The sequence below is a fragment of the Dreissena polymorpha genome, chromosome 1 (genome assembly GCF_020536995.1).
Source record: "Dreissena polymorpha isolate Duluth1 chromosome 1, UMN_Dpol_1.0, whole genome shotgun sequence".
NCBI classification, from domain to species: domain Eukaryota; kingdom Metazoa; phylum Mollusca; class Bivalvia; order Myida; family Dreissenidae; genus Dreissena; species Dreissena polymorpha.
The window spans coordinates 95747377-95773433 of record NC_068355.1 but is presented as its reverse complement, the minus strand read 5'-3'; the positions used below and the strand labels follow the sequence as shown (position 1 = coordinate 95773433).

Here is a 26057-nt window from a genome sequence, read left to right as displayed (position 1 = left end):
CAGTCACGGCTTCTAACACAGAATTTAGCAATATCAAAAGTATTTTAACTTCATTTTTAGAATCTTTGTTTCCAACGGTTACTGCAACTTATAATTCTTTATATTCATTTACTGGTAATTTACTTTCTACTTCATTCACCCATTTTTCGAATGTTACTCACGAAACCAGTTTGATCGGATACTCATCAAACTCTTTTTTTAATAAATTGCCAATTACGTCATCTCCGATGCATGTTTCTATTTTGAACTCACAAAGTGTTAGTAGCGGAACGTATTTTGAAAATACATTTTTGACTACTTCTTTTAATCTCAATTCAATGACTGTTGATTCTCCATTATTTGAAACTTCACAAACTATTCAAATATATAGCACTTCACTTACAACCATCGAATCGATCGAAATACTGTCACTGAGTTACAAAACGACCATGGTCAACGTTATAACAGACAATCTTTCAAGGACAAATACAATAAATGTAATGGACTCTTTTTCCACTCTTACACATAATATTTCTAAATCGTATGCTATTTCAACAACGTCTGTTTCACAACGAATCCTGTCGCAATCAAATGAAGTTTCTTCATTGTTTACTGATCATGATCTTTACATCCAACCGTCAACTTCTTTATCGGTCACTTCCCAGGCTTCGATCTTCAGAAGCACGGATAACAGCGAAATTTCAATATTGCCTAGTTATATTTCCTCGACAATATCCATAATCATGGTTTTGTCCACAACATATTTGTCAACAACTGTTTTGTCTGGTTACCAATCGCTGATATCAGTTTCTAGCATATTTGACCCGACAACGCTTACATTCTCCAATTCAACTATTGAGGGGTTAATAACGTTCATACCAAAAGTAACGAATTCAAGCTCAATTCATTTTATAACTAAATCTATCAACAACGAAACCATTTTAAGCATAAGTAGTTTTACCACAATTTTGCAAGAACAAAGCTTATTTGCATATACATCAAATCATGTGTCTCTAGTGGATTCTTACCAAACACATAGCATCCTTACTGACACTCGTGTAATATCGTCAAATGTACATGATTCAGTAACACAGTTATACTCCGAACGTAGTTCGACCAGTTCAAATAACATATTACCCATTACTGCTTCTTATACAGGATTTACAAATATTAACAGTATTAAAACTTCATTTTCTGATTCTTTGTTTTTTAAAGACACTGCACTATACAGTTCACTTTGGTCATCCGTTGGTTATGTATTTTCTTCTTCAGTCACGTATCTTTCAAATGATCCTCATGAGACCAACTTGATCGGATATTTATCAACATCTTCTTTGAATAATTTGTCTATTGATGCAATCGTTTTATCCGAACAATTAATAAGTATCACGCAATATTCTACATTTTTCAACAATGGATCGTCTTTACTGATTTCATCTTTATTCCAAAACTTGCCGGTATCTCAAAGTGATAATATCTCAATCGTTTCATCTTCAGGTTCTTTTATGGATACAAGTTCCACTGAGATATCTCCATTTTCATCCGTTACAGCGTCGCCGTCTACAAACATACAACATACTACTGAATATAGGCCATCGGATGATAAACAATCGTCATCATATGATACGACATCATTGTTTCTGTCCGCTGCAGATACGATCAGTCTCAAAATTCCGCCAAGTAGCAATATTGTTAAAGCGTCTCCTTTATCAAGTCATATTGCATCAGATGTAATATTCAGCTCCCCATCACATATCACATTACGTGATTCTTCCTCCATGATGTCATGGTTTATTTCGTATACAGATACCATAAGTCATTCATTGCCGTTGGGAAGCAGCGAGATGCCGACTTTAGAAACCATGTTTTCTGTTTCAAGTACCGATGCGTCATATTTGACATATAGCATTGTCTCTTCAACCATATTTGAAATAACTTATGAAATGTCAAGGGAACCTTCGCCGACTCTTACACTATGTGACGAATCCTTATCTTCATGTCAACTATATAATACTTTGTTCGAAAACGTATTTGCTACTTCAAAGGAATCTGTTTTGACGCAACCACATGTAATATACACCCCTTCTGTAAAGGTTTCAGAGACAAATGTTATTCAAACTACGTTTTTATTTCATACAAGTTCGAGTGATTCAACTACCACATCAACTATTGATACATTCACAGCAACAATAGTCAGTAATTTTCCCGTACAGTCCGATAGACAGTCAACCTACTCATCCATGATGCATACTACAGCTGTAATGTCGACGATTATTGAATCGGCTTCTTTAATAACAGACTCAAAATACACCATTCAATCAATTCAATCAGTGCAAACTGTCCCAGTATCGTCATATGTTCTTGTTGAATCAAGTGGCTCGATATTATCAGATACATTCAGGTTATCAATAATATCCGTTTCGACTGGGTATTCAACAACTGATTTCCAGTATTCTGCTAGTACATTTACTAGAAGCCATGTAACACCTGCGATGGATAATACAATATCAATTATCGAAGGCACATCGGCTTATTCAAGACCACCAACGACGTTTTTCCATCCTACAACAGCTGCCTATTCAGATAGCATTGTAACGGCGGAAGATTCAACATTTATCCTTTCAAAGGATTCCACGAATCCCCAGTCAGCACCTTCAACAACTTCTAGTTTGCACAACGCTCTTACAGGGACAAGTGTATTGCCAACAACGTTATCGAAGATATTCTCTTCGCAATTTCCATCGATGGTGCCCACCTCATTTACAATATTGCCTAGTTTTAATGTGCCGACTGGAATCGACACATTCACGTCCCTAATTCCATCGGATGTGTCAACTCCGAATGTAACATCGTTAAAGTCATCGCTATCGGAGCTTTCTTCCTCGTTCACAACACCGCCAAGTTATTTTGCTACAATATACATTGAGACATCTTCTTCCATATTCACATCTACAAGTATTCTCACACCGACACCAACCCAAGTTTTACCGACGACAGCGAATGCCTCGACAGCGAGTGAAGAAACCTGGGTTAAAACAGGTATGTTATTTATTAAGGTTCCACGTTTCTGTTTTAATCACTTAGATTTAATAATTATTTTACCGGGTAATTCCGTCTCGTCAAATCTAGAGTACTTCTAAACGACGTACTATGCTATTTTTATTGATCTCACATCATTTTACGTTTCAACGTGCATTTATGATGCTTTAATATATTAACGAATGTATACTTCATGTAACATGTTGTATATATACTTTTCAGTATTAAAAGTGTTACTGACGGTAGATGTCAGAGATCCAACTTTCAAATCCAAAACTGAACGGAATTTAGCTGTTGCTTACAATCAGGCATTTGCTCGCAAGACACTAATGGCCGAAGGAAAATTTCAGCCTCTCCTTAAGCGTAGACGTAAACGATATACCTTGGTCGGGGATACTGCTGTTCACGTACGTTTTCCGATTTGTATGGCCTAAAAACGAAGCGGGTGGGATTAAGCATTGCATTTCACGGAGAGTTTAGCATTAAGCATGGCACTTGTCCGACCGTTTGCTTAGCAGCTTTACAAGGGTGTGCCTCGCTTAACTTGCAGAGTTAAATTATATTGTTGTGAAAGCTAAAACTATTGTTTAAATAATTTGTTTAATGACGATGTGTCTGTTCTTTCAAAATACAATAATCCCACAGATTTGTGTATTTAACTTCTCTTTAAATACTGATTGGGTATCGTTCAAACTTTCACAATTTACCAGGGTGCTTAAAGTGTCGGATACGGCTTTTCAGGTTCATGATATCAGCCGAAAAGACGGAGGAACTGATGTGACGGCGGTATACACTGTGGAGAACAAGGGCGGTATAGTTCAGCCGGCGTCGGCAGTGGATGCATTGTCCTTGCTGGATTCACAAGAGCTGGCTATTATACTTGGCCAAGTAGTGGCTTCTAAAGCAGAGAGTAAGAAGAACAAGCAAATTCGTTGAATTAATATCCCCTGCCAATATGCTTCTGGACACAAAAGAGTTATATTTGACACTCAAAAAGCATTTTTTTCAAGATACAAAGGGCAATAACTCCTTTATTTACAGATGGTGTACAATGCCATTTGGCGCGCATCATCCTCTTATCCATATATATACTCATACCAAGTTTCAATGATATCGGCTAAAGCACTTCCAAGATATGGCTCCGAACACACACAAAAAGCATTTTTCAAGATACAAACGTCGATAACTCCGTTATTAACAGATTGTGTACAATGCCATTTGGCGTGCATCATCCTCTTATCCATATCTATACACATACCAAGTTTCAATGAAATCCGCCAAATCACTTCCAAGATATGGCTTCGGACGGACGGAAAGACGGACGGAAGGACGGATGGAAGGACGGACGGAAGGACGGCAAGACGGACGGACGGACGACGCCAAAACAATATCCCTCCGCCTATGGCGGGGGATAATCATATTATAAGCCGAATAACGTGTTTGTTAGATTCGTCAACAATCTGTGAATATTTAATGCTAACAGTAATTGAAGGAAGTGATGGTGTTTCCAAATATATTAAACACATTAGATATAATATTCATTTAAAATAAAAATTGAAAAAACCTTTTAGCATATTACATTATTTAACAGCGTATATTCCGACCGTTACGCCAAGTACTCCTAGTAATGACGGTATACAGGTCTGGCTGATAGGCGCAATTGCAGGTGGAGCGGGTGCGGTATTGTTGATTGTTTGTATTGCCATATGCGTCTACTGCAAGTGTTGCGCACGAAAACATGTGGCTGATGATGATGTGGAACCTGAACTGATGTCAATCGAACAGGAAACGACAAATAAGGTATTCTTTTTCAGTGTTAAGATAAGACATAATTCGTTATTTGAGTTTGACATGAGTACGTTTAATGAAATGCCCAATCTGTTATGCCATCATTTGCAAAATGAACCTTATAACTAATTGTCTAGAATGAAGCATACGGCAGCAGACCATTACCTCCAAGTCCGTCCAAAAGGCCGATGGCTCATCAGAGAAGCACGTTCAGTTTGAAGAAAGGTCGCTCGTACGAGGAAGAAATACCTAAGAAAATATCGAATCAACAGGAAATCGAGGAGGAAAAACTTGTTCAGGCAACATCCAAGTCAAAGCGAAAGTCACCGGAAAGGTACGGATATTAATACGAGTCGATTAGGATTTCAAATCAAATTTTTACTTACTTTCTAAGTGGATATTTATATGCATGTGACGTTAGTTTTGTTTTTGTTAATGTGTACCTACATATGACAGGTGTGCCAATATTTTACAGCGCTTTGACACCTTCTAAATCGCCGAGCAAGTTAGCACTGCCAGGACGTAATAAGAGACGAAACAGCAAGAACGCAATTGGTAAATATTTGATTTCCCAATCAGGTTTTATTTTAATTTTAAATTATTGATGATTCAATTTTTAGAGTAAGATTAAAATGTATTTTGTTTTAGACCTAACACATCAAAATATTGGTTAACTACAAATCAAATCGTTTTCAAGTTATCAAAACAACAACAAATATGTTTAAACAAAATCAACTCGTAGTTAATATCAATTAAAACAGATTATTAATCTGTATGAATTTCCTCATTTTTAGTTATAGGCCAGGACTATGTACACAGAAACAAACACTCATTAGATATGTTTGAACTACATATAAAATACTTACCATCTGCTGTTCTCTGTAGATCCCACTGAAACGATAGAAATGGCTTCAAGCAGCCACTCAGATACATCGAATAGTATCAACAATAACATCAATGGTCTCTTCCAATCCAGTTTTTCAAAGGTAAAGATAAAAAATCGAACGGTGTTGTTGTTAATAACTATAAAATGTCTATAGACATTTTGCAGATTTCCATCGTGATTTTTATTTTTATACATAATATTTTTAGTTAAGTCATATGATTATACAATGTATTTAAGAATTCCCATGAGAAATGTTATTAAAGACATGTTTTTATTTCATTTTGTGAAAGTTTTGTTAAAATTTTTAAATATAAATCTGGTATCACGTATCATAAAATTCGAATTAGACTGATACTAGTACTTAGTTATTTCTGTTTTCATCGTCAAGGATGCCGAAGAAATTAAAGACCACTTAAAGACAGAAAAGGACAAGAACAAACGAAGGAATAGGAAGAAATATTCAGATACAAACGGTAAGAGTATTTCAGTGGTAACAATAACTAAGAAACAACACCTCTTCGGAACTGATAAATATTTTGGATTTAAAGAGCTGCATAAACTGTTATATTATAGAAAGTCATACAATAAATAAAATTATTGAGGAAATAATTCCTTATATATTTCTCACTTGTTTGACTTGAGCCTATATTGTTTTAATTTTAAATTATTTAAAATGTACTTTTGATAAATGGCATGTCACTGTTCGTCAAAGTAATCATCAAAAAGAAGTTAAAAATTCCGGCAATAAATGTGAAAAATACAGTTACAAATAAATCACCACAACTCAATTCTGAATTTGAAAATATTATAAATATTAAATGCATTATTGGTATGTATCAATTATAATTGCTGATATATTCTTACGGTTCATTTTTTCAAGATAATTACAAATCATTTACGGTATTGTGCTTAACCCAGTCAATAATACAGGAGGACATCTTGGTAAAAACGTCATGTTAAAAAATCCTCTTCTGTTCCAAGCGCTCACTTATCCAATATTATGTTTTCCATATTTTCCCACTCAATTACTTTGACATTTTTAAACAAAAAGAGAAGGAAACCTGTTATGCATATGCGCATTTACTTTCTGAACATTCTACCATCGTACATCTTCGACAGTACGTTCACATTTTTTTCTCGGGCTAAGATCACTCAAACCAAGACAATCAAAGTTGTTATGTCTATAAGAATAACAAGTTTCAGTAAGAACACATTAAATTTAAAACCACGAACAATAATTATTGACTCCCATCATTACGCGGGAATGTTGATTCAAAAACCAAAGGACGATGTACAGCAAACATGAATGAGAAAACAGTAAGGATGTGTCTTAAAAGTGCCTATCATGAAAATTTAAGAAAAAAAACATTACATTGCAATATTTTTGGCAATACCTTGAAATATTTTCTTTGTAAAGTAGTTCTTACTTCTTATAAAAAACAGTTGATGGCATTACCCCGAAATAATGTTCTCTTTCCCAGATTGGAGTTACCGTTCTTTATACGATCACACTAGTTGCGCATTTAGTATATCACTCATATCGCACGAACAATGTATTTAAGTATTTCGTTTTTGCGTCATATGTACGTTTAAATATGAGTTTTCTTCTAATGCAAGGGAAGTAACTAATTATTTGTATTGCCAAATTCATTTTCAAGGGACAGAAAGCACACCGTCCATACTAGGAATGTCAAGTACACCATTAAGCAATCCGAAGATTGGCAGGTATGTTTTATTTTCACAAAGTTGCCGATCAATTGTTGCGAGATGATTTGTTATCGTGCATTTCCTAATTGTTGCAAACAACTTCGTTTCAAGAAGTCTGAAATGGAAATATTGAGATTTATGGTGGAAATAAACACACAATCTTGTTGAACATTCATGTAGATATATCAATTGCAGAACATGTGTAGTCGTAGCTAAGATCACTGTTGATCTATATATATTAACGTTATTATGGGCGGCATGAATTAAATGCCAAATAGTATGTCTCAGATTTTCAAATATTTGGGAGTGCAGTAAGCTATTGGATGCCATGGGTGATTAAACTTTACATTATAATAGAATGAATTGTAAAAATAAAATTAAATATGAATAAATTTTCGAAAAAAAACACATTAGACCTGAAGATAATTATAAACACCTTTACTAATTGATAAGGTTGTGTTCATTCAAATATTAAAAGTACGATTTTATTTAGCCTGAATAAGCATTTTAAAAATATAAATCACAATTCACAGGTCACTTGTCGTTTAAAACGTACAAAAGCCTTTTGAGCTCGCGTCCTTTTGTCCTTTTGATGATGGTCAATACATGGTAAAATTATATTTATAAACTTACTTAGCATGTTTATTTATATTAAACTCGTGATTTCGTTCTATAGCGAAATATGTAGCATCGTGCCATGTATCTTCCATATTGGATGCTGGTATATAAGGGTTAAGATCGAGCCATGAAATCAAATTGAACTTGGTAAAGGTCGTACCGTTAAACGAAAAAAGGTTTGTTATACATAATTCTTAAATTGATTGGTGTTACAAGAATACAATATAACATTAATTCTGTACAAATAATATTTTGCACACATATTGTTTTTATAGCTAATCTGAGCACAAAGTGCTCAATCTGGGTCAAAATAACTAGCTCACCAGGTCAAAAAAATAAAAGGTTGAAGTGTAACAACTCTAGAGCCCACATTAACAATTCTATCTTTATTTTTCATTTTTGCAACACCTATGCTGTATTTGAATGTCAATACCTATGCTGTGTTTGAATCTGGATCATGTTCATTAAAACAAGCTCATCTTAAAAGAGATACATTTATGGCAAAGTCTTGAAGGACCTCGGGAGAATGTTTATCTTGTCCATACAAAGGCAATTTATGAATCTGGTTCTATTGAGGTCAATACCTAGGTCAAGCCTTCAATAATTGGTGAACTACGTGAGTGTTTATGAGTCATAATGGTTCTCTGGTATATTTTCCAGATATATTGTGTCCGTAAATAAGCCATATTGAGGTTTCTTATGGTAAATAAATGGGTCAATCTACCGTCGTTTATCAGGATGGAGTTTTTGTCCAATGTATTTTGAATCACACCTTGTTTAAATGCGTTAAGCGTATTAAAGGTCCGAGATATTTCCGTAGTGACGACCGAAAGGTCACGGGTCCGAGAATCTCGTAACTGATTAAACCTCTACCATATATATTATAGGAAAGTTTGAATTTGTCTGCCTGTCCATAAAATATGGCTTTCTTGCATGTGTTCTTTTAATAACTACATACTCTTCTGAATTTTTTATTCAGTGACATAAAACTAAATATTTTCTGTTCATTTTAATTTTCGTCCGCATAGTTTGTTTACAAACTCTTAAAATAATCGAACACAACTAATGCGAGCCAACATATTTAGGAAACGAGTGATGGGATATGTGCTTCATAAAACTGGCTGGTTTCGCAATATACAGTCGTCTCCTTGGTCGGTCTTAAATTACCTGTCTATGCATTTTTTATGAGTGCAGCGCCTGACATGGGAAACATCAAGGAGTAAATCGTGAGATCGGGGCTTTCTGTAGCTTTCGGGGGATAAATACGGGGAAGTGTATGCCCTCTTCCCGCATCATACCAAAAACCGATTAAAAAATGACTTAAAGGGGGTACACATATAAAAGAAAACCATACTTGTATCACATTTGCATCACCATATTATGTATTGTTAAAATAAAGTTGTAGTTTTTTTACTTCATATTACCAAATTATAATACCATAATTAATTATTTACTATTAAGTAATATTTAGCCAAATATTCTAAAACATTGTACATTAAATATAGTATGTTCTAAATAATGTAAAAGATGAGTATTTACTGAGAATTAAACCAAATACATAAATTATTTTCACGTTTATCGAACCACTCATCTCTTTGTCTTAGCAAACACGTTATTCACATGTGTAGTAAGTTAGGTTTCAATAAATCTAGACTCAAAGGTACTTACATTTCCAAGACTTATACAATCTTAAATTCATTAAGTATTTCATGTTAGATATTACATGTACGGATTAGACCTATCACATACGCAAAACAATATTGATCTATAATTGTTAGTAATCGACCATTTCACGTGTACGTGTCCCTTTAACGGTTACGTGCAAACAATATATTTAACTGAAGATATTCCCGGTGAAGGGTAGCGAGCAAGGTCAGGAGAGCAAAGTTTCTTACATTGAAAAATGAACAGATCAAACAATGACGGATTGTAAGTATCACAGAAAATCATTTTAAATCACGATGGAAACACATATAAATATATACAGCAGTCAAGTGGAGATACCATGGCTCTACATCGGAGCGTGTTAAAATCCACACACGTTGAAACATACCATCTAACCAGGAAATTATCGGTACCAGTGACAATTTACATTCATAGTGGAGAAGCATGTGACGGAACTGAAGCAAGTTTCATCCAGCCCTCATGTTTGTTTGAAGAAGAGAAGAGCGGTGTTCGTTCTGTGGTTCAACATTATTCAACAATGGTTTCAATTATAGTTACAGACGACAGCATAAACACTTACAAAAGAAGGTCGACAAAGACAGTAGTATGAGACATCTTTGATTTTCTCATGTAATTGACGATATACATATTTCATGTTAAGACTTATTTGGAAGCATGGTACTGGTTGATCATATAAAAATGGGATTAAGTATGCGTTTTTGTATTCTTAAAAATCATTTATGCAAGTGCTGTACTGTTTGACAATTATAATGTATATATATATATATATATATATATATATATATATATATATATATATATATATATATATATATATATTTGAATGTTCATAAGTATACATATTCCTGTTTCAGTAATAATGTAATGACAACTGATGTTTGTCTCATACTACTGTCTTTAATTAGTTGACTCATCGTTAGAATCGTTCCGTAATAATCATCAGCTCATCGAGCTCCGAGAACATGTTTCGGATCGAAGACATTCCAACAAATAATGCTATTAAAGAGAGATCATTGTGCGTGAACCATGCCAAAAATGAAATACCATGGCGTTACTGTCAAAAGTCGCCAGGAAATATAAAAATTATGTCCGTCATGTGTGTTGTCAAAATATTTTAGCAATTGAGGATTTAAATTTTGAATATATTAGGCAAATATCATGTCTTTTTTATTAGTTAAACCAACATAAACACAACTGAATTCTAATTCTTGATAAAGACACAGTGTGATTCATTTTGTGGCATGTTGCATATGTAAACTTTTTTAGATATTAAAAAAGTGCATTCAACGATGTGTATTGTATTTGGTTTGGCAAATAAAGGTTATTTCAATTTCAGTGGATCAGGCAGTAAAAACGAATCGCCATCGTTATTAAACACGCAGGTGACTAGATTTTACCATAATTGTTGATAATAAGTCAAACATATCAATCAAAGCAGTGCACTTTACATAAACTGGCAATAAATAAATATCAAGTACGTTTTTTATTTAATAAAAGTTTAACAGTTTATGTTCTCAAACATTGGTTTACCGAACGTGATAAGTATACAAACACTTCTTTAAGATTTTTATGCAGTTCCATGTTTCATACAAACAATAAGGTAATAATGTTGATTCAATTGTAAAAAAGTTGTCCCTTGTATTGATGAATCGTTATGAACTATTCATGGCATGCGCACATATTTATAAGAGGAAAGACGCACCGGAAGGAGACAACCTTCACGAGGCTCGACACCGAATGCACAAGCTACTAGACGAGGCATTCGCCCTGATCACACCTCGGTCATCATTTAACGAGAATGATAGGCAGTGAGTCATATCTGTTTGCACGATGTACCTTTTTTGTATGATTTGCATAAATAGTATGAGGTTCGTAATTAATCACTTTCTACAAACGTTCATTGACATATTTTGCATAAGATAAACGCATCTTGTTAAAAACGACAATTATTATGTTTTATTTTAAGTTTGTCATTAATGTCCATATAAATTTCTCCTGCACAACGCGCTTTGAAGTTGTTATAATTGATCAGTCATGTTGTGTATAATATTTTATCGAATAATTTACATTACATTACATCACATTGAACTCGTTATTAAATGTCAACTATATGGTTTCAGTATCAATATGATACGAATAGAAACATTCACTTAACTTACAAATCATTTCTATTAAGTCGTTATTATGCGCATACTTACTATTGTAGTGTTATAAATTCAACCAGTTTAAACCATCATTAATTTTCTCTCCGTTTAACTTTTAAAGGCGATGAACCCAAATTCAGTTTTGTTTAAAAGTGGTTGCTTCAAATAGTATCAGGTTTTGTTAGGCAATTGGTTACTTGTTGTACATAACAGATGGTAAAATGATTGTGACAAACATTGTTCCCCGATCAAGTGTCTTGAGTTTCATTTCTTCTATAAACTTAAAATATAAACTGATTTGCTTTTGTATTGTTTGTATTCGTGTTTGTTATTTTGTTTGATGAAGTATAGTTTCAAAAAACGTCTAACACTATTACTGATATAAGTGAGCATTATGTCTTTCGACTTGACCTCTTATATGAAATATGTATGTTACCTTAAGCGGGAAACGGTTTTACGACTCAGTGAATTTATGTATGTTATGTTGCATGATTAATAACGGGCTGAGCGTAGCTTTATCATACTTACTCTTCCCACAGCGAGACATTTTGCAACACGTCATCATCTTATATGACATTTTGTATCTAATTGATCTGTAGTAGACAACCGTAAAAGAGCACGTAACACCATCAAAGGAAGCAAAACCAACAGTAACATCAGTAGTAGCAATAATATGTATGCAACATAAGTTAGCTTGATATATCTGTTCTACCTTTACTATTTCAGACATGCACAGGTGAAAGATACGGAAAAGGAAAGAGATATTGACACGTTAGTACAATTATGATGATTTACGCGATGACTTTGCATTGGTTAATTGCTTGCAACACTTAAATCGAACTAAAAAGGTTTGATTAAATCGATATTACACTTTTTGTTCTAGGTTGGTTGCCTCAAGACCAGACGGTAAGTACTACATTGATTAACGACTTGAGGGATGTAAATGGTATTAAGTTTTGGCGTAGATACATGCAATTTAATTTACCGTGTAGCTTTATGTAAGTATTTCATAAGAGCATGCATTAAATAATTTAAAAAAAATCCAAGTACACTTCAACACCGTTATTTCGAACACCGATAATCCGAAGTCACCGTTATTTCGAAGTATTTTTCCGGTCCCGATTTTGGTTCTTCTTTTTTAATGTAAAATTTCATTGTTAATCCGAACTTCGTTAAACCGGAAAAATCGTTAATTCGAAGTGATTCTGTCGGTCCCAACACTATAATTCGCACCTAATCATCAATCTTTAATCCGAAGTCAAAGCTGCAAAACGCTGAGCATAATTTCACACCTTTGTCGTCTGGGCGTGGTGCGTCTAAAGCTGATAATTACACCTTTGTCGTCTGCGCGTATCGTGTTAATTTTATAATGTCGTCAAAAGCCGATAATTACTATTTATGTACTTTGCATTCTTTAGTAACAAATAAACGTGTCAAGTTATGTCTTAGTAAATGTTGTCCAAGTAAATTCATCTTATATAAACTCTACCTTCTGCGAGTTAAACACGGGCGGAAGTGAGTTCTTCCATCTCCTTGACAAATATAAGAAATATGTTACACGCGTCCAGTTTAATGCTGTTCAGAGAGACATCGCGTCTTATTTACAAAAAATGTTAATCCATTTCCGAAAATGTATTCATCTGTATTTACGTCATGTATGACAATTTGTGCTATTCGTTATATTTTATATGGTCTGGTAATTTGTGCTATTCGTTGTATTTTATATGTTCTGATAATTAGTGCATATTCATTATATTTAATATGTTCTGTACTTAGAGAAAGCATAAAAAGAAGAACAAGAATCGTTTTATTCCTTCGTTTGTTACAAGTAGAAATCTATTGCAATATGACAAAAAAGTAAACAATTATTAATAGTAGCGTGCAACCGAACAATGCGAATTCCACAGAATTATTACAGAATCAAAGAAGTCGTCTGTCAAATGTTTATTTCGAATTATCGTTAATGCGATGTTTTTTTAACGGTCCCGACGACTTCGAAATAACGGTGTTGAAGTGTATTTGTACAGTGGCCATTGAAAGCCCATTTTGCCTTACAATATGGAAAATTTAATATAAATGATTTCATGTAGCGTCTGTGAAGAGGCGTCTATAACGGCTGTAAATTATTGTTCAATTACAGACGGGGTAATCACGTGATAGCCAAGGTTGCGATATGCATTCCGAGACAGGTATTTCTCGCTGTTTGTACATGTTTTCCTTTTAACTTTCGTTTAATGTTAATATGACGCTCATCTTCCAGCTTTTTCAGTAAACAAAATGGTAAGCGTTTATTTCGAACTAAAATTCGCTTTATATATCGACTTGACTCGCTGCAAAGTGTCTAAGTGGAGCTGTTTTTTATATCATCCCGCTAAGAAATGTTTGCAGCGAGTAATATCGAGATATAGAGTGAATATTAATTCAATATAAACGCAAATCACTTTCTTGCCGACATGGCTGGAAAATGAGCGGCATGTAACAATTAATACAAGTGATAAATGGTATAAAACGGCGAAAAATACCTGCCCAGGCATGGACGTCCCCCCCCCCATCAAGTTTGTGACGTGATTACCCCTCTGTATGATGCGAATCAAATAATTTGTGTAACTGTTAGGTCTTTATCTGCTGATTATCCTTGTAATTTATTTATATAAATATACCATACATATTCCTTCTTGTGAGAAGCGCTGGAAATATTGATTTTTTCGTTAATTTTGGTAGTGCTATATTTCTTACCGGTCGTGTTACCCAACAGACCCGTCTGGTGACCCCGGTTACATCAACCCAGCTTATGCGAGCTCATATAGCGAGTACCTGCAGATCTGGAGTCCCTACCGAGCCGCAGACCAGGTGGCTCTCATCTCAATGCCAAACATAGCGGTAACTACTGTTAACGTGCATCCAATGTCGTAAGAAAGCCAAAGCATATCGTTCGTGCGTAAAATGTCGTCCTTGATCAGCTTGTGCAGGCTGAACAGGCTCGTCCGGGACGGTATACTTGCGTTTGAAGTATTTTTCATGAAGTATATATCGCTGCCAAATCTCAAAGACAGATTCGGACCGATACTTGAAGCATGAGCGTGTACTATAGTGTACCCACACCGCTGCGCGTGCACGTCTTCAGCAAACAGCTATCTGATAGAACCCTACACGATTACTAATTTATACACACCTGCTAAGTGATTTGAAGACAATATGTCACTGATTATATTTGTATTGAGTGCACTTATATCAGATATAAAGTTTACGTTAATCAAACTCTGGTAGAAAAACATTTATTTAAATTCGCAAGAAAGAATTACAATATTCACTTATTATGTGAAAGTCAATACCGATGTCTGTATTTTTTGTTAAAGCAACTTTATCAAATTAAGAGCTGATATCGGAATTATTAATCAATTTGAGACAGTCGCTATTTTTATTGAACTGTGTTTTTTTTCACAGTCATGATAACAAATAAAAACAAACACTATCTCAGTACGCCTTAAACATACATGCCTATTGTGTTTCTTTAAGTTCCCTTAAAATGGGATTGTTCATTGCATATTCTGTAGGTTCACGACCACTGGTATGTCGCCTAATTGCACAGATTCCATTACTTCTTAAAATTCTCATTTAAATTAACGTACATGGTAAATTATACTTTCGGTTGATTGCACTTATTGCGCGCTTTATTTTTTTTACTGTTATAAGATGGAAATCAAATAGGCCTTGTACATTGACAGGCACCCGTGGTAACGAAGCAAGGAGGGTCGAAAATGAAGCAGAACAAAAGACCTGTTAGTAATCTAACATTTATTAAAACAAAAAGCTCTACTGTATTAGATAATACCTCAAAATACACCAACGATCCTGGGAAACCTATTCGGCTACGCATAAAAAGTGAACGTGGCAGCTCTGAACGACCAATACAAATGACTAACAACTACGTCGGGGAACGCCAGTTCTCTGTATCCAGCCTGCGCGAAGACGCTCGTCTGCCGCAGAGTTCAACATCATTGTCAAAGACGATAAAGACTTCTTCCGCCAAGCGGGCAGAGTCGGATAAGACAGAGACCACAATTGAGATGAGAAAACATCGAAGACCGGACCGAAACCTGGGCGACAAGGACGTAGTGGATATTTTAAATGATATCAAACCTGAAGAAAAGACTGACACCTTGTTAAAGAGTCTTCGTGACGAGTTGGCGGCGTGTAAAATGGAATCGGAAGGAGACATTAATAGCAAACCTATTCGACGAAAAGGGCGAAAACCTACCAAACCTATGACTAACATTGTTTAATCCCAAACGCCGGTAACACCAGTTTCAAAATGTTTATAGTGTGTGCTTTAATAATATTTTGTTACGTACATATTATGATTGTGTAATAGTTTGTATCCCGTGTGTTGTTGTTATTTGTAAACAAGGCGGATTAAGATTTATGTAAGCGATTCAAAGGAGAAAAAACTGGGGCCATATTTCAAACACATCGTTTACGCACCTTGAACAATTATTACTTACTCTCCGATTACAGTAATACTGAAACAACAATTTTCGTAATTGAATCCTTTTAAGAAGGATCGTTTATAAATATTGATAATTGGTCACCATAAAGCAGAATTTTAAGAATGCGATTAAGGCGATTTTTTCGATTTAGTGCTTAACATACTTGAAATATAATCGTTTTATGTAATTGTTTGTTGACTACGGGGCCTAGATATGTATATTTGCCTTGACTATGTGTATGATACATGAATTAATTAAGCATTTGAGGTCCTACTGTAATTGTCTTACTCGTTCGAATATTTATGTTTTCATATCAACGAGGTGGTTTTAACTCTTAACGTCAGTGGATGATTGACATAATTCTTATTATAGGCAATGTGTTACCAAACTGTCCTATTCATCAAGGATATGGGTTTCTATGTACTGAACATGATTCATGTAAACTAAACTAGCATATGTTCTCAGTGGCAGCTAATATAAAGCAAACGATGACTAAATTTTCATTTCCATTGAATCATTTACCTTTTTAATCGTCATTCGATAAAAAAATACTTAAAATGCATATGCATCTAACCTATTTTTAAAACGGCTCATTACATTTTATCTTATTACCGGACGAAAGGGTAAACACACGATGCCAACTAATTAGTTCAAAGGAATCAACATTATATCCCAATACCTTTTTTATCACCTGTTGTCTTTACCATATGGTAGTATTGAGAAACATACATCAACAATATAAACAGCAATATTGCAGTGTATATTCGTAATATGAAAACAAATCTGTTCAGTGTAAACTGCGTCAAACAGTTTACAACATACGTGTCATCTACGCAGATGAATTACAAACGTATACATGCATATCGGCTCGAAAATACTGTATGTCAGATGTGTATCACGCTATTGCACAACTCAATTAGATAATCTATAGATTTAATAAACAAGTTGCTAGGATATAAGCATGTGCATAGCTCGGGTGAACATATTTTTTATATATATTTAGTAACACTATTATGCAGGTTGTATCTGATTCTAGCAGGTGTTTCGTCATAGTTGAATAAGATAAACTATTGTCTCTGCGATGAATCACCAATGTAATGTATTCATAAAGATCATTACTTATACGACGATGTCCTCGTGATTACTCATAACCAATCAATTAAAATGTCGATGATAATGGCCTAAATCGATCAAATACTTCATTCCGAATGCGTTAAGGATATACACACACATTATGATCACCTTACCTGATTCGTTACCATCGAAAGCCGTCTTAATAAGAAGAGAGTTGGTTCAAGAAATCTGTTATACTAAGATAAAACTCACAGACTCTACAAGTGCCTTTGGTAACAGCATTTAAAACTGCACAATGAATAGCGTTGCTCGGGCTTTGATCTGTGTGACATTCACCGTGCTTGCAGGTAAGTCTTACCTTTAACAGAAATAAGACTTGAAATAATATAAAACAGGTCATGTGTATTAACAAACATGTAATTATTTGCAAGACGTGTGACACACCAAGTCGGTTTTTTTCTTTGCATTTATAACTGTTGATGTTTGTATTTTTAGCACAAATCCAAGGGTTACCATCGCGACAACGCGCGGTAAACCGTGGCAGCAGTGGATCGGGTATTTGGAACTCGGTTTTAGCTCGAGCATTATTGCTGCGTCAACTCTCTAATGTGATAACACGATCACAGGCGGCGTCAAATACCCGGCAACACCGATCCGAGTTTGAAGACAGCCGCGAAAATGAACGAGATGATGACAGTAGAGACGATGTATTTGATGACGATAGACGCGTTGTGAACAGAAACAGTTGGGGCAATGCGAGAGATGACGATGATTCGCGGGACAATGATTATAGACAGCCTAGGGTTGAACGCATGCGCTATACTGTTGAAAGTTTACGAGGGGCTGTTGAAGACTCTGATGAAAGCGATGATCGTGATAATTCTAGAAACAACGTCAATACCAGCAATGATTTTTGGAGTTCTTATGTGCGTTGGTGACAATGGTATTATATGTGACATAAGTATTATGGGTGACGCTTGTATTATTGGTGACATTAATATTAAAGTGATATTATGCGCATTTTTCACTGTTGAATTGAGCTGAAAAGAATCAACCGGTCAAAATAGTTAGTTAAAATGTGGTCACTGACCAATTATCTGCAACTCATCTTCCTACCAGTTGTTTATAAAAAAAATATATATTGTATTCGATATTTTACATGACTGTACAGTCCTCTAAGCCGAGCAGAACTGTCTTTTTACTAGGATCTAAGTTAGTGTTCAGGTGTCGTATGAACGAATCTGCACTAAAACTAAATTTAGATTCACATCGTACATGCATGATTAGTTATCAAAAGTACGGTTGATATTCAAATGCATTCTTTTTCTTATTCCGTGATATTTTGTTATTATTTTGATGCTGCATTAACAAATATAAGTGTATATGCAGTGAAAACACCAAAAATAAACAACATTTGTGAAAGACACCTATAAACATAGCATAGACTGTTAGATGCGCATAATATCACTGTAATGGTGACACTAGTATTATTGGTGACACTAGTATTTTCATTTCAAATATTAATTATAGATGGTTGTGTTGATTGATTCTTCAATTTAATCTAAACGTGTAAATGATTAAAATGTATACATTAATTGCACATGGCATGCATATGATCATGTTATTGTTTAAGTAAGTCTATATATGTAAATTAAGTGCAGGCACCTTAATGAATGTAAAAAATGTATAATCTTTATAATGAAATCCAATAATAAAGAAACGAAACAGCATATTTAACACGTATATTTTGTCAACTTGCTGACAGAATCGCCTTGTTCAATGTTTAACAGTATCGTAGAAGTTTGACGTTCGACGTCTTAACCAGACATAAACTTTTCCCTGACTAAACAGACTCTTAAAATCCGTATATTGAAGGTTGGTTCAACATTTTTAATGCTGCAAAGCACAAACGCAGGCAAACACCATCGACGTTGTAAATATATCACTTACAAATGTTCAAATTAAACCAAAAATGTATAACTTCAAAATAGATACTCGTTTATTATTTTTTGTACAATATCTCAATTTCGTTCATTCACATGATACTTCATACAAATAATCCGAAATCAAGTAGTAAATCACATGATCATGACGACTTTACGTAAAACCGTCCACTATTGATGCGTATTGTGGGCATGCTATATTTCATCATTTCTCGTCTTTAAAGTTGTCGCGTTATAATAAGGCATTTTATGTAAACTGTGTCTGCCTGAGCAAATTGAATAAGGGATTGTCATGTTCCTAATTAATAATAATTTAAATACACCAAATAGACCAAAGCAGATATATAATTTTTGAAAATGCTGGTTTCACAAATATTTATTGAAAAACATTTCTACTTTGTTTTATTAAATAATACACCGGTTCCGTTTTCAGTTTGATTAAGAAACTTCCAATTTCTTCATTAAATTTTAAATTGAAATAAAAAAGGTATTATATATCTATGAAAAACATTATGTTTTCGTTTGATATTAAACATTTTAATTGCAAAACATAATGAGCTGGTTCCTTATTCAAATCGAATAAAGAACTGGCGTTCGCGAAATTAACGACTAAATAAAAATGCGCTAAAGAGATTAATAAATCAACGAAATTCATTTTGATTTATAGCTTTGGTATCAAACATAATTATTGCAGTGCATTTCGACTTGTTTTATTTAATGATACACCTGTTCTTTAGTTTTAACTGCTTCCTTATTCCTTATTTAAATCGAATAAGGAGCTTGCATTCTCTTACTTAAAAAGTAAAGTGAAATGAAACAAAGAGTACTTCATATGAATCATCGTTTATGGAGTTTTGGATACTATACATATGTATTGCAATTCATTTCAATTTAGTATTTGATATTCAAGTTCCTATACGGATATATTTTTCGGACTTTTACAAACATATGAAGAAACCACAATATGTGAGCGCGTTTGAGCACAGCTTTTGTTTAATAAATAAAAATTTAAAATATAGTGGCACTTCGACGAGACTTTCCAGTCTACTAGAGGCACCTTGGCAGCTGCTTCCGGCGGAGTCTCGCCTTAACGGTTGTAGAAAACCGTGTTTTTTTTATTATTTTCATTAGAAAAAGCCCTCTCGCCAGCTGTCAATCAAACTAACTGATCAGCAAAGCAGGTACAGCTTTCAATATCGCCGCCATTTTACCGACAAACAAAGAAATGAAAAGAGTGTTTGAGCAGATGATTAGGCGAAATTGTTGAAATACATGTAGTTCAACATGCTCGATACAACCAGAATAATCCGTTGGCAGTCCCTTCCATAAACCTATAAATTATGCGATTCGCCCATACTTAGTATAAATAAAGTCAATTAGGAAAGTAAACACTACCTTGCGTTTGCTTGTCCATCATATGTGAAACGTATATTTAATGTTAAACTTCAAAATTTCTGAAAGGGGCCTTTTCACGCTTTGGTAAATTGACAAAATAAAAAAAATCAGAATCGCAAATTTTCGTTGTAGTTATATTTGTGAGTAAACAGTAATACTGAACATTTACCATGTTCTAAAATATCCATTATATGCATCTTTTGACGATTTAAAAACCTTAAAATTATAAAGCGTTGCAAGGCGATACTATTGAATACTTTGGAGATTTATGTTGTTGTCGTTATATTTTGTTTTACTACGAGGATTGCTTATATAAAATATCAATACATTAATGATTGTTTGAGCACGGATGTCCGAGTGGTCTAAACGATAGACTTTTACTCAAGTGGTTAGTGGTTTGAGCCTTGTTGGTGTTACTTTTTTTCTTTCTTTAATTGTATTTTTGCTTTTCATTTTGTGGAGCTTTGAATATCCAATGTTTACATTTTTCGATATAAAGCATATAATGACAAACTTCAATAAATGCCAAAATCTGTGAAAAGGTCCCTTTTAACATAGATGTGAAAAACAGTCGTTTGGAAACAATTGACGTATATATTTAAGTGCAATAATTCACAATTCAATTTTGTTTGCAATAACGATGAAGCCTTATGCTTTGATAAATTTATTCTTTATTAAAGTCTCTTCCAATATAATACAATTTTCACAATGTTCAATGCAAATTAAAAGCATTATCATAACATTGATCATTTAATTTATGAATTATTAGTGACATTTTACTTCAGAAAACTATCATTTTTACATTATAAAAGTTATAAAAGTTAGATTACCACCCTTAACCTTATCTAAAAAATACCATAAAATTTTCATTAAAAAAAACCTGAAATTTGTATATAGTGGCACTAGCGCGCAAGATAATAAATGTCTAAAAGAACCTTAATCAGCCATGGTCAGAATATGAGTGAACTGGTTAATGGTGATAATTTAATCTTGAATAAATGTCACAATAACCTTTTAAAATCATATTTCAATATTGTACAATAAAGCTCCTATTTCTATTAAAAATATAACTGTTCCTTTTAATCAGATAATGCCACTGATCTTAATGCCAATTAACAGTGCATATTTACACTATAGTGTGAGTATTTATCAATATTTGTGAGTATTAATCAACAGATTCACATACATGTATTTCCAACAGGGTAAGCCAGTATTATTAAACATATGGACTATTTTGATTTATTATTGGTTTTGGCCCAAATAATATAAATGTGTTATGTCTTACCTAAATATTTGACTCTAAGCAAACTTAATCTACACTCTGAAATATGTTAGCCCATAGCTCACCCTATAAAATATACATGTAAAGTATCCATAACTCTTATTTTTTACATTGTTAAAACATTTAAAACATAATAATAAAATAACTAAATATTGAACATATATTTTGCACGTTTATCTAGTATAAGGTAGCAGGATTTTTGCAGCTTCTCTAAAAATATTTAAATTGGAAAGAATGAAATTGTGCTTGTTGCAATCACTGAAATTTTGAACCCCTTTATGTAGCTGACTAGCTTTTAAAAACAAAGAATAACTATGCCATCAGCATACATCAATATACACAGATGTTTACTCTTTTCTATACCTAAACCTAGTGCATTTAAATTAACAGCAAGATAATTGATAAAGCAGTTGAAAAGTATAGGCGATAAAATACAGCCCTGACGCAATCCTACCTCAACAGTAAACCCCTCAGATATAAAACCATTTATTCTAATGCAAGACTGAACATTTGAATAAAGTGACATAATAGCTTTAAACATTTTATTATTTACCCCCATCTCAGCAATACGGTTTCACAAAATGGATCGGTCAATTTTATTGTACGCATTCTGAAAGTCTATACATGCAGCAACAGTTGGCTTTCGTTTCTTCAGACGGGTATCTATAATGGATGTTTAACTATGTTAAACTAGCCAGATGATCACTCGTACTTCTCCCTTTTCTAAAACCGTTTTGCTCATCCTGGAGTATATAACTATTTTCAAGCCGCGTTGAAATTCTGTTATTCATAATTGAACAATATAATATATACATAGTGGGGGCCAGAGTTATCACCCTGTGTGACCTAGGGTCTCTAGGATCCAACATATTTGACTTTGGTATTGGGTTAATAATCCCTTTTCCCCAATCAGTTGGAACTTTTCCAGTCTCAAAACAAACATTAACTAATTTATGTAAAAAAAAACACAAACAATTTATATTTCTAAAAAAATCATATTATCTAAGCCACAGCCTTTATTTCTACCAGTTTTCTTATATAGCTTGTTTTACTTCAAGGATTAATATATTATAATTAAACTCTTGTGCATGTAACCCTTGAGGAGATTCAACCCTAATATTATCATCGTTCTGTCTTGTACTCTGATCTTGATAAAATAGACTCTCAAAGGACTGTTTCCAGTGATCAAGAACAATATACACCAATCTGCAACGATTAAATAATTCAAGCTGTTCCAATTCATCTTTGTCAATTATGGTTAATAAATGGTGATGATGATGCAAATGCAGTTACTTATCTCGTGTCATAAGAACACATATAACGAATTACTGTTTTGCACATGTGTCACTTTCGCATTGTCACACATACATCAGAAAGATCTAGTGACTACCTATTGGTTGACAGCTGGATAGACTCCAAGTTTTGTAAATGCATTATAGCAATAAATCAAAGCAAGTATTTGTCGCATTGGAAAAATACTGATAAATCATGATAATGTATACATGCAGATCAAACAATAAGGTGTATTTGAATATTAGAGCAATTATGTAATAAAGAAGGCTGTGAGCCATGTTTGTAAAAAGATATTAAATATCCGGTGCATGCGTCCATTGTCGTTACAATGCTGAGGTGTCATTACCAACTAAAGTAAACATAATATTTAATATCTTTTAACAAATGTGTTCTAGTTTTAGTTCTGCTACAGATTTTGGTCAGCAAGGCTGATATCATTCGCAGCAGGAATGTCCGCAACAGGCGGGATGACAATGGGATTTCCGTAAGGCCTGTAACTATTATACGCTGATAGACAAGCGTATCTGTCTTCATCAGTTCCAGTAGGTTCATTTTCAAGGGCGGTTGCATTTCGATGATTCGACAAAGAAGACGTAAGGGATTATGTCCGGACGCATGGGACCGATTTTCGGACAGGTTATCAGACAGAGTAGACACTTTAAGCGATAGAAGAGGGAGATTTGATAGGGTCGATAGAGCTGATAACAGTCCGGATAGATTAACGGAATGCGCAACAAACGATATGACCAGAATATTTGGTTGACGAAGTAATCAAATAACGAACATATGGGATATAATCTCCAACATAGTAAATTCGCGTTTAGAATTGCGGATATGTATGCCACTCAGGTGGATTTAGCTATAAACCAGCGGGCAGAATATCAGATGCAGTAGACACTCTTTTTGAGAGGTACCCCGATGGACTTTGAATTATTCGAAACCGTTAGAATGGGCTATCTGTGACCAGCGGCAATAGAATGGATGGGTATTCCGACCAACTTTTGTCAACAGGATGAACATAATCGATGACCGATCGGACAGAATACGGGATGCTTTGAATCCAACAGTGAACCACTCTGCTAACAGAGATATGAAAAACACACGCCGATACTCATCTGCTCGAAACAGATTTGATCATTAACTCGAATACATCAGTGATCGAGTTGAAAATATGTGTGATATAGCAAGGGATCAAATAGCTAATTGTCTGGACTACATTGACCATTGAGTTGAAAACGCGAATGAAAGAGCGTGACATAGATTTGGCAAAAAGCGTGATTATGAGCGCGATCGGTTCGAAAACAGATATTACAATTTCAGCGTCAGTTTTGACAACAATTTTGAGATGTCATTTGACAACAGAGTTGACCGTCTAAATGATCGATTGGATAATCTGTTAGATTATTTCAGCGACAGATTTAGCAATACAATTGATTATCAGCTTGATAATTGAAGTGATAACGCAAGAAGTCAACTCAACCAATTTTGACGCAGAAGTTAGACAGGTGGTTTTCAATCACATTCGAACTGACATTTTTTATCCCGGGTATAATAAGAGAATTTAAGTAAGTGATTTTCAGAACAAAGAATGAACTAGTTCTTAAAATTGAATACATGAAATTGTTCTTAAACAGTCTTGTAGATATATCGGATGGGTTCTGAAACCTGCATGTTGTCACAAAGTATGATTATAGAGCATGATACATGTACGCCAATCCATTGGCAGCTCATACAGAAAGAAATAGACACATAGTTACTAGTAACATAACGTTGCATTAAATTTGCAAAATACTGGATTATTTTTTTTGCGAGTTGTTTTCTTTGTCGTGCCTCTACATCTGAGTTCTGAATGCTTAAATACTTATACGTGTTGTTTGCATTAATTCGTATCTAATTGTAAAGCATTTCGACTCAAACATTCACCAGTTGTATACCATTTCGGTTGCATATAAAACGAGTTGAATATTTCAAAACATATCATTACTATTCTAGTCATACATTATGAATATTTAGGTCATCGATACTGAACAAACATACACAAATTCATGAAACAGATATACCACATGTTTTCAAGCAGAATTAATATATGCATATGTTCGTATTTATGTTTTTATGGAATTAAGAACCACGACGATTTATTGGTATACATTTGAGAAAATAAATTCTGATTATATAATTATTGATTTGATATATGGATAACGGAATTAAAACATACATGCCAGATCTCGACGGGACCGCGATTTGGGTGATTGTCCCGGCGTCCCGATATAAGACAATTTGTGCCGATATTGGTTTAAACCGTCTATAGGTTCAGAAAAAAATAGCAATTCAAGCTATATAAAGTACGGTAAGCTAAATGAATAAAACAACAAGTAGACTTATCAACTATGCAAAAATTAAATTTAAGAAAGCTTAACTGAAACATAATTTTGGTACGTATATTAATTCGGTAACTTGAAACGAATGTAGTTATCATTTTAAGTCCCCAGTATTTAATGCTCAATGGCATGAACATTAAATAAATATTAGCTTCTAAAATACAAACTGCAGTTAATTTCATGTTCAATGCAAGTGCTTTCGTTCCAAAGAATTATTTTATGTGTATTTTACTCATTTCATATCTCAAATATAGATGTGGTCTGGTAACATTGTATCTTGTTAAATCTATGTTGCCAGACCACATCTAGCGTTCAAATTGTGGCTATTGCTTTAAGGAACATATTGCATAACTCTGAA

The 26057-nt window shown here is 34.0% G+C and overlaps 2 protein-coding genes across 2 annotated transcripts in view; one reads left to right on the top strand and one right to left on the bottom strand.

Moving 5' to 3' along the window:
• Positions 1–4600: 4600 nt before the first annotated feature.
• LOC127841416 (uncharacterized) lies at positions 4601–16221 on the top strand. Its single transcript, XM_052370238.1, has 12 exons — positions 4601–4818; positions 4944–5140; positions 5282–5361; positions 5692–5792; positions 6081–6165; positions 7351–7417; positions 11040–11085; positions 11393–11511; positions 12574–12618; positions 12731–12753; positions 14603–14727; positions 15573–16221. The coding sequence occupies exons 1-12, from the start codon at positions 4789–4791 to the stop codon at positions 16128–16130; spliced, it is 1476 nt and encodes a 491-aa protein (XP_052226198.1). The 5' UTR covers positions 4601–4788; the 3' UTR covers positions 16131–16221.
• Positions 16222–21394: 5173 nt separating this feature from the next.
• LOC127838640 (metal cation symporter ZIP14-like) overlaps positions 21395–26057 on the bottom strand; it is a 24827-nt gene continuing 20164 nt past the window's right edge. The window contains exon 9 of the mRNA XM_052366535.1: positions 21395–22771. Within this exon, the coding sequence (XP_052222495.1) occupies positions 22709–22771 (63 nt within the window). The 3' untranslated portion in view covers positions 21395–22708. The remainder of the gene's footprint in view (positions 22772–26057) is intronic.

Excerpts from the sequence above, each read along its gene's own strand:
- LOC127841416 (XM_052370238.1), top strand. The coding sequence starts at position 4,789 with ATGTCAATCGAACAGGAAACGACAAATAAG. Across the intron at positions 11,512-12,573 it reads TTTAACGAGAATGATAGGCA|ACATGCACAGGTGAAAGATA; the intron begins GTGAGTCATATC and ends TTACTATTTCAG. Across the intron at positions 14,728-15,572 it reads TCTCAATGCCAAACATAGCG|GCACCCGTGGTAACGAAGCA; the intron begins GTAACTACTGTT and ends GTACATTGACAG.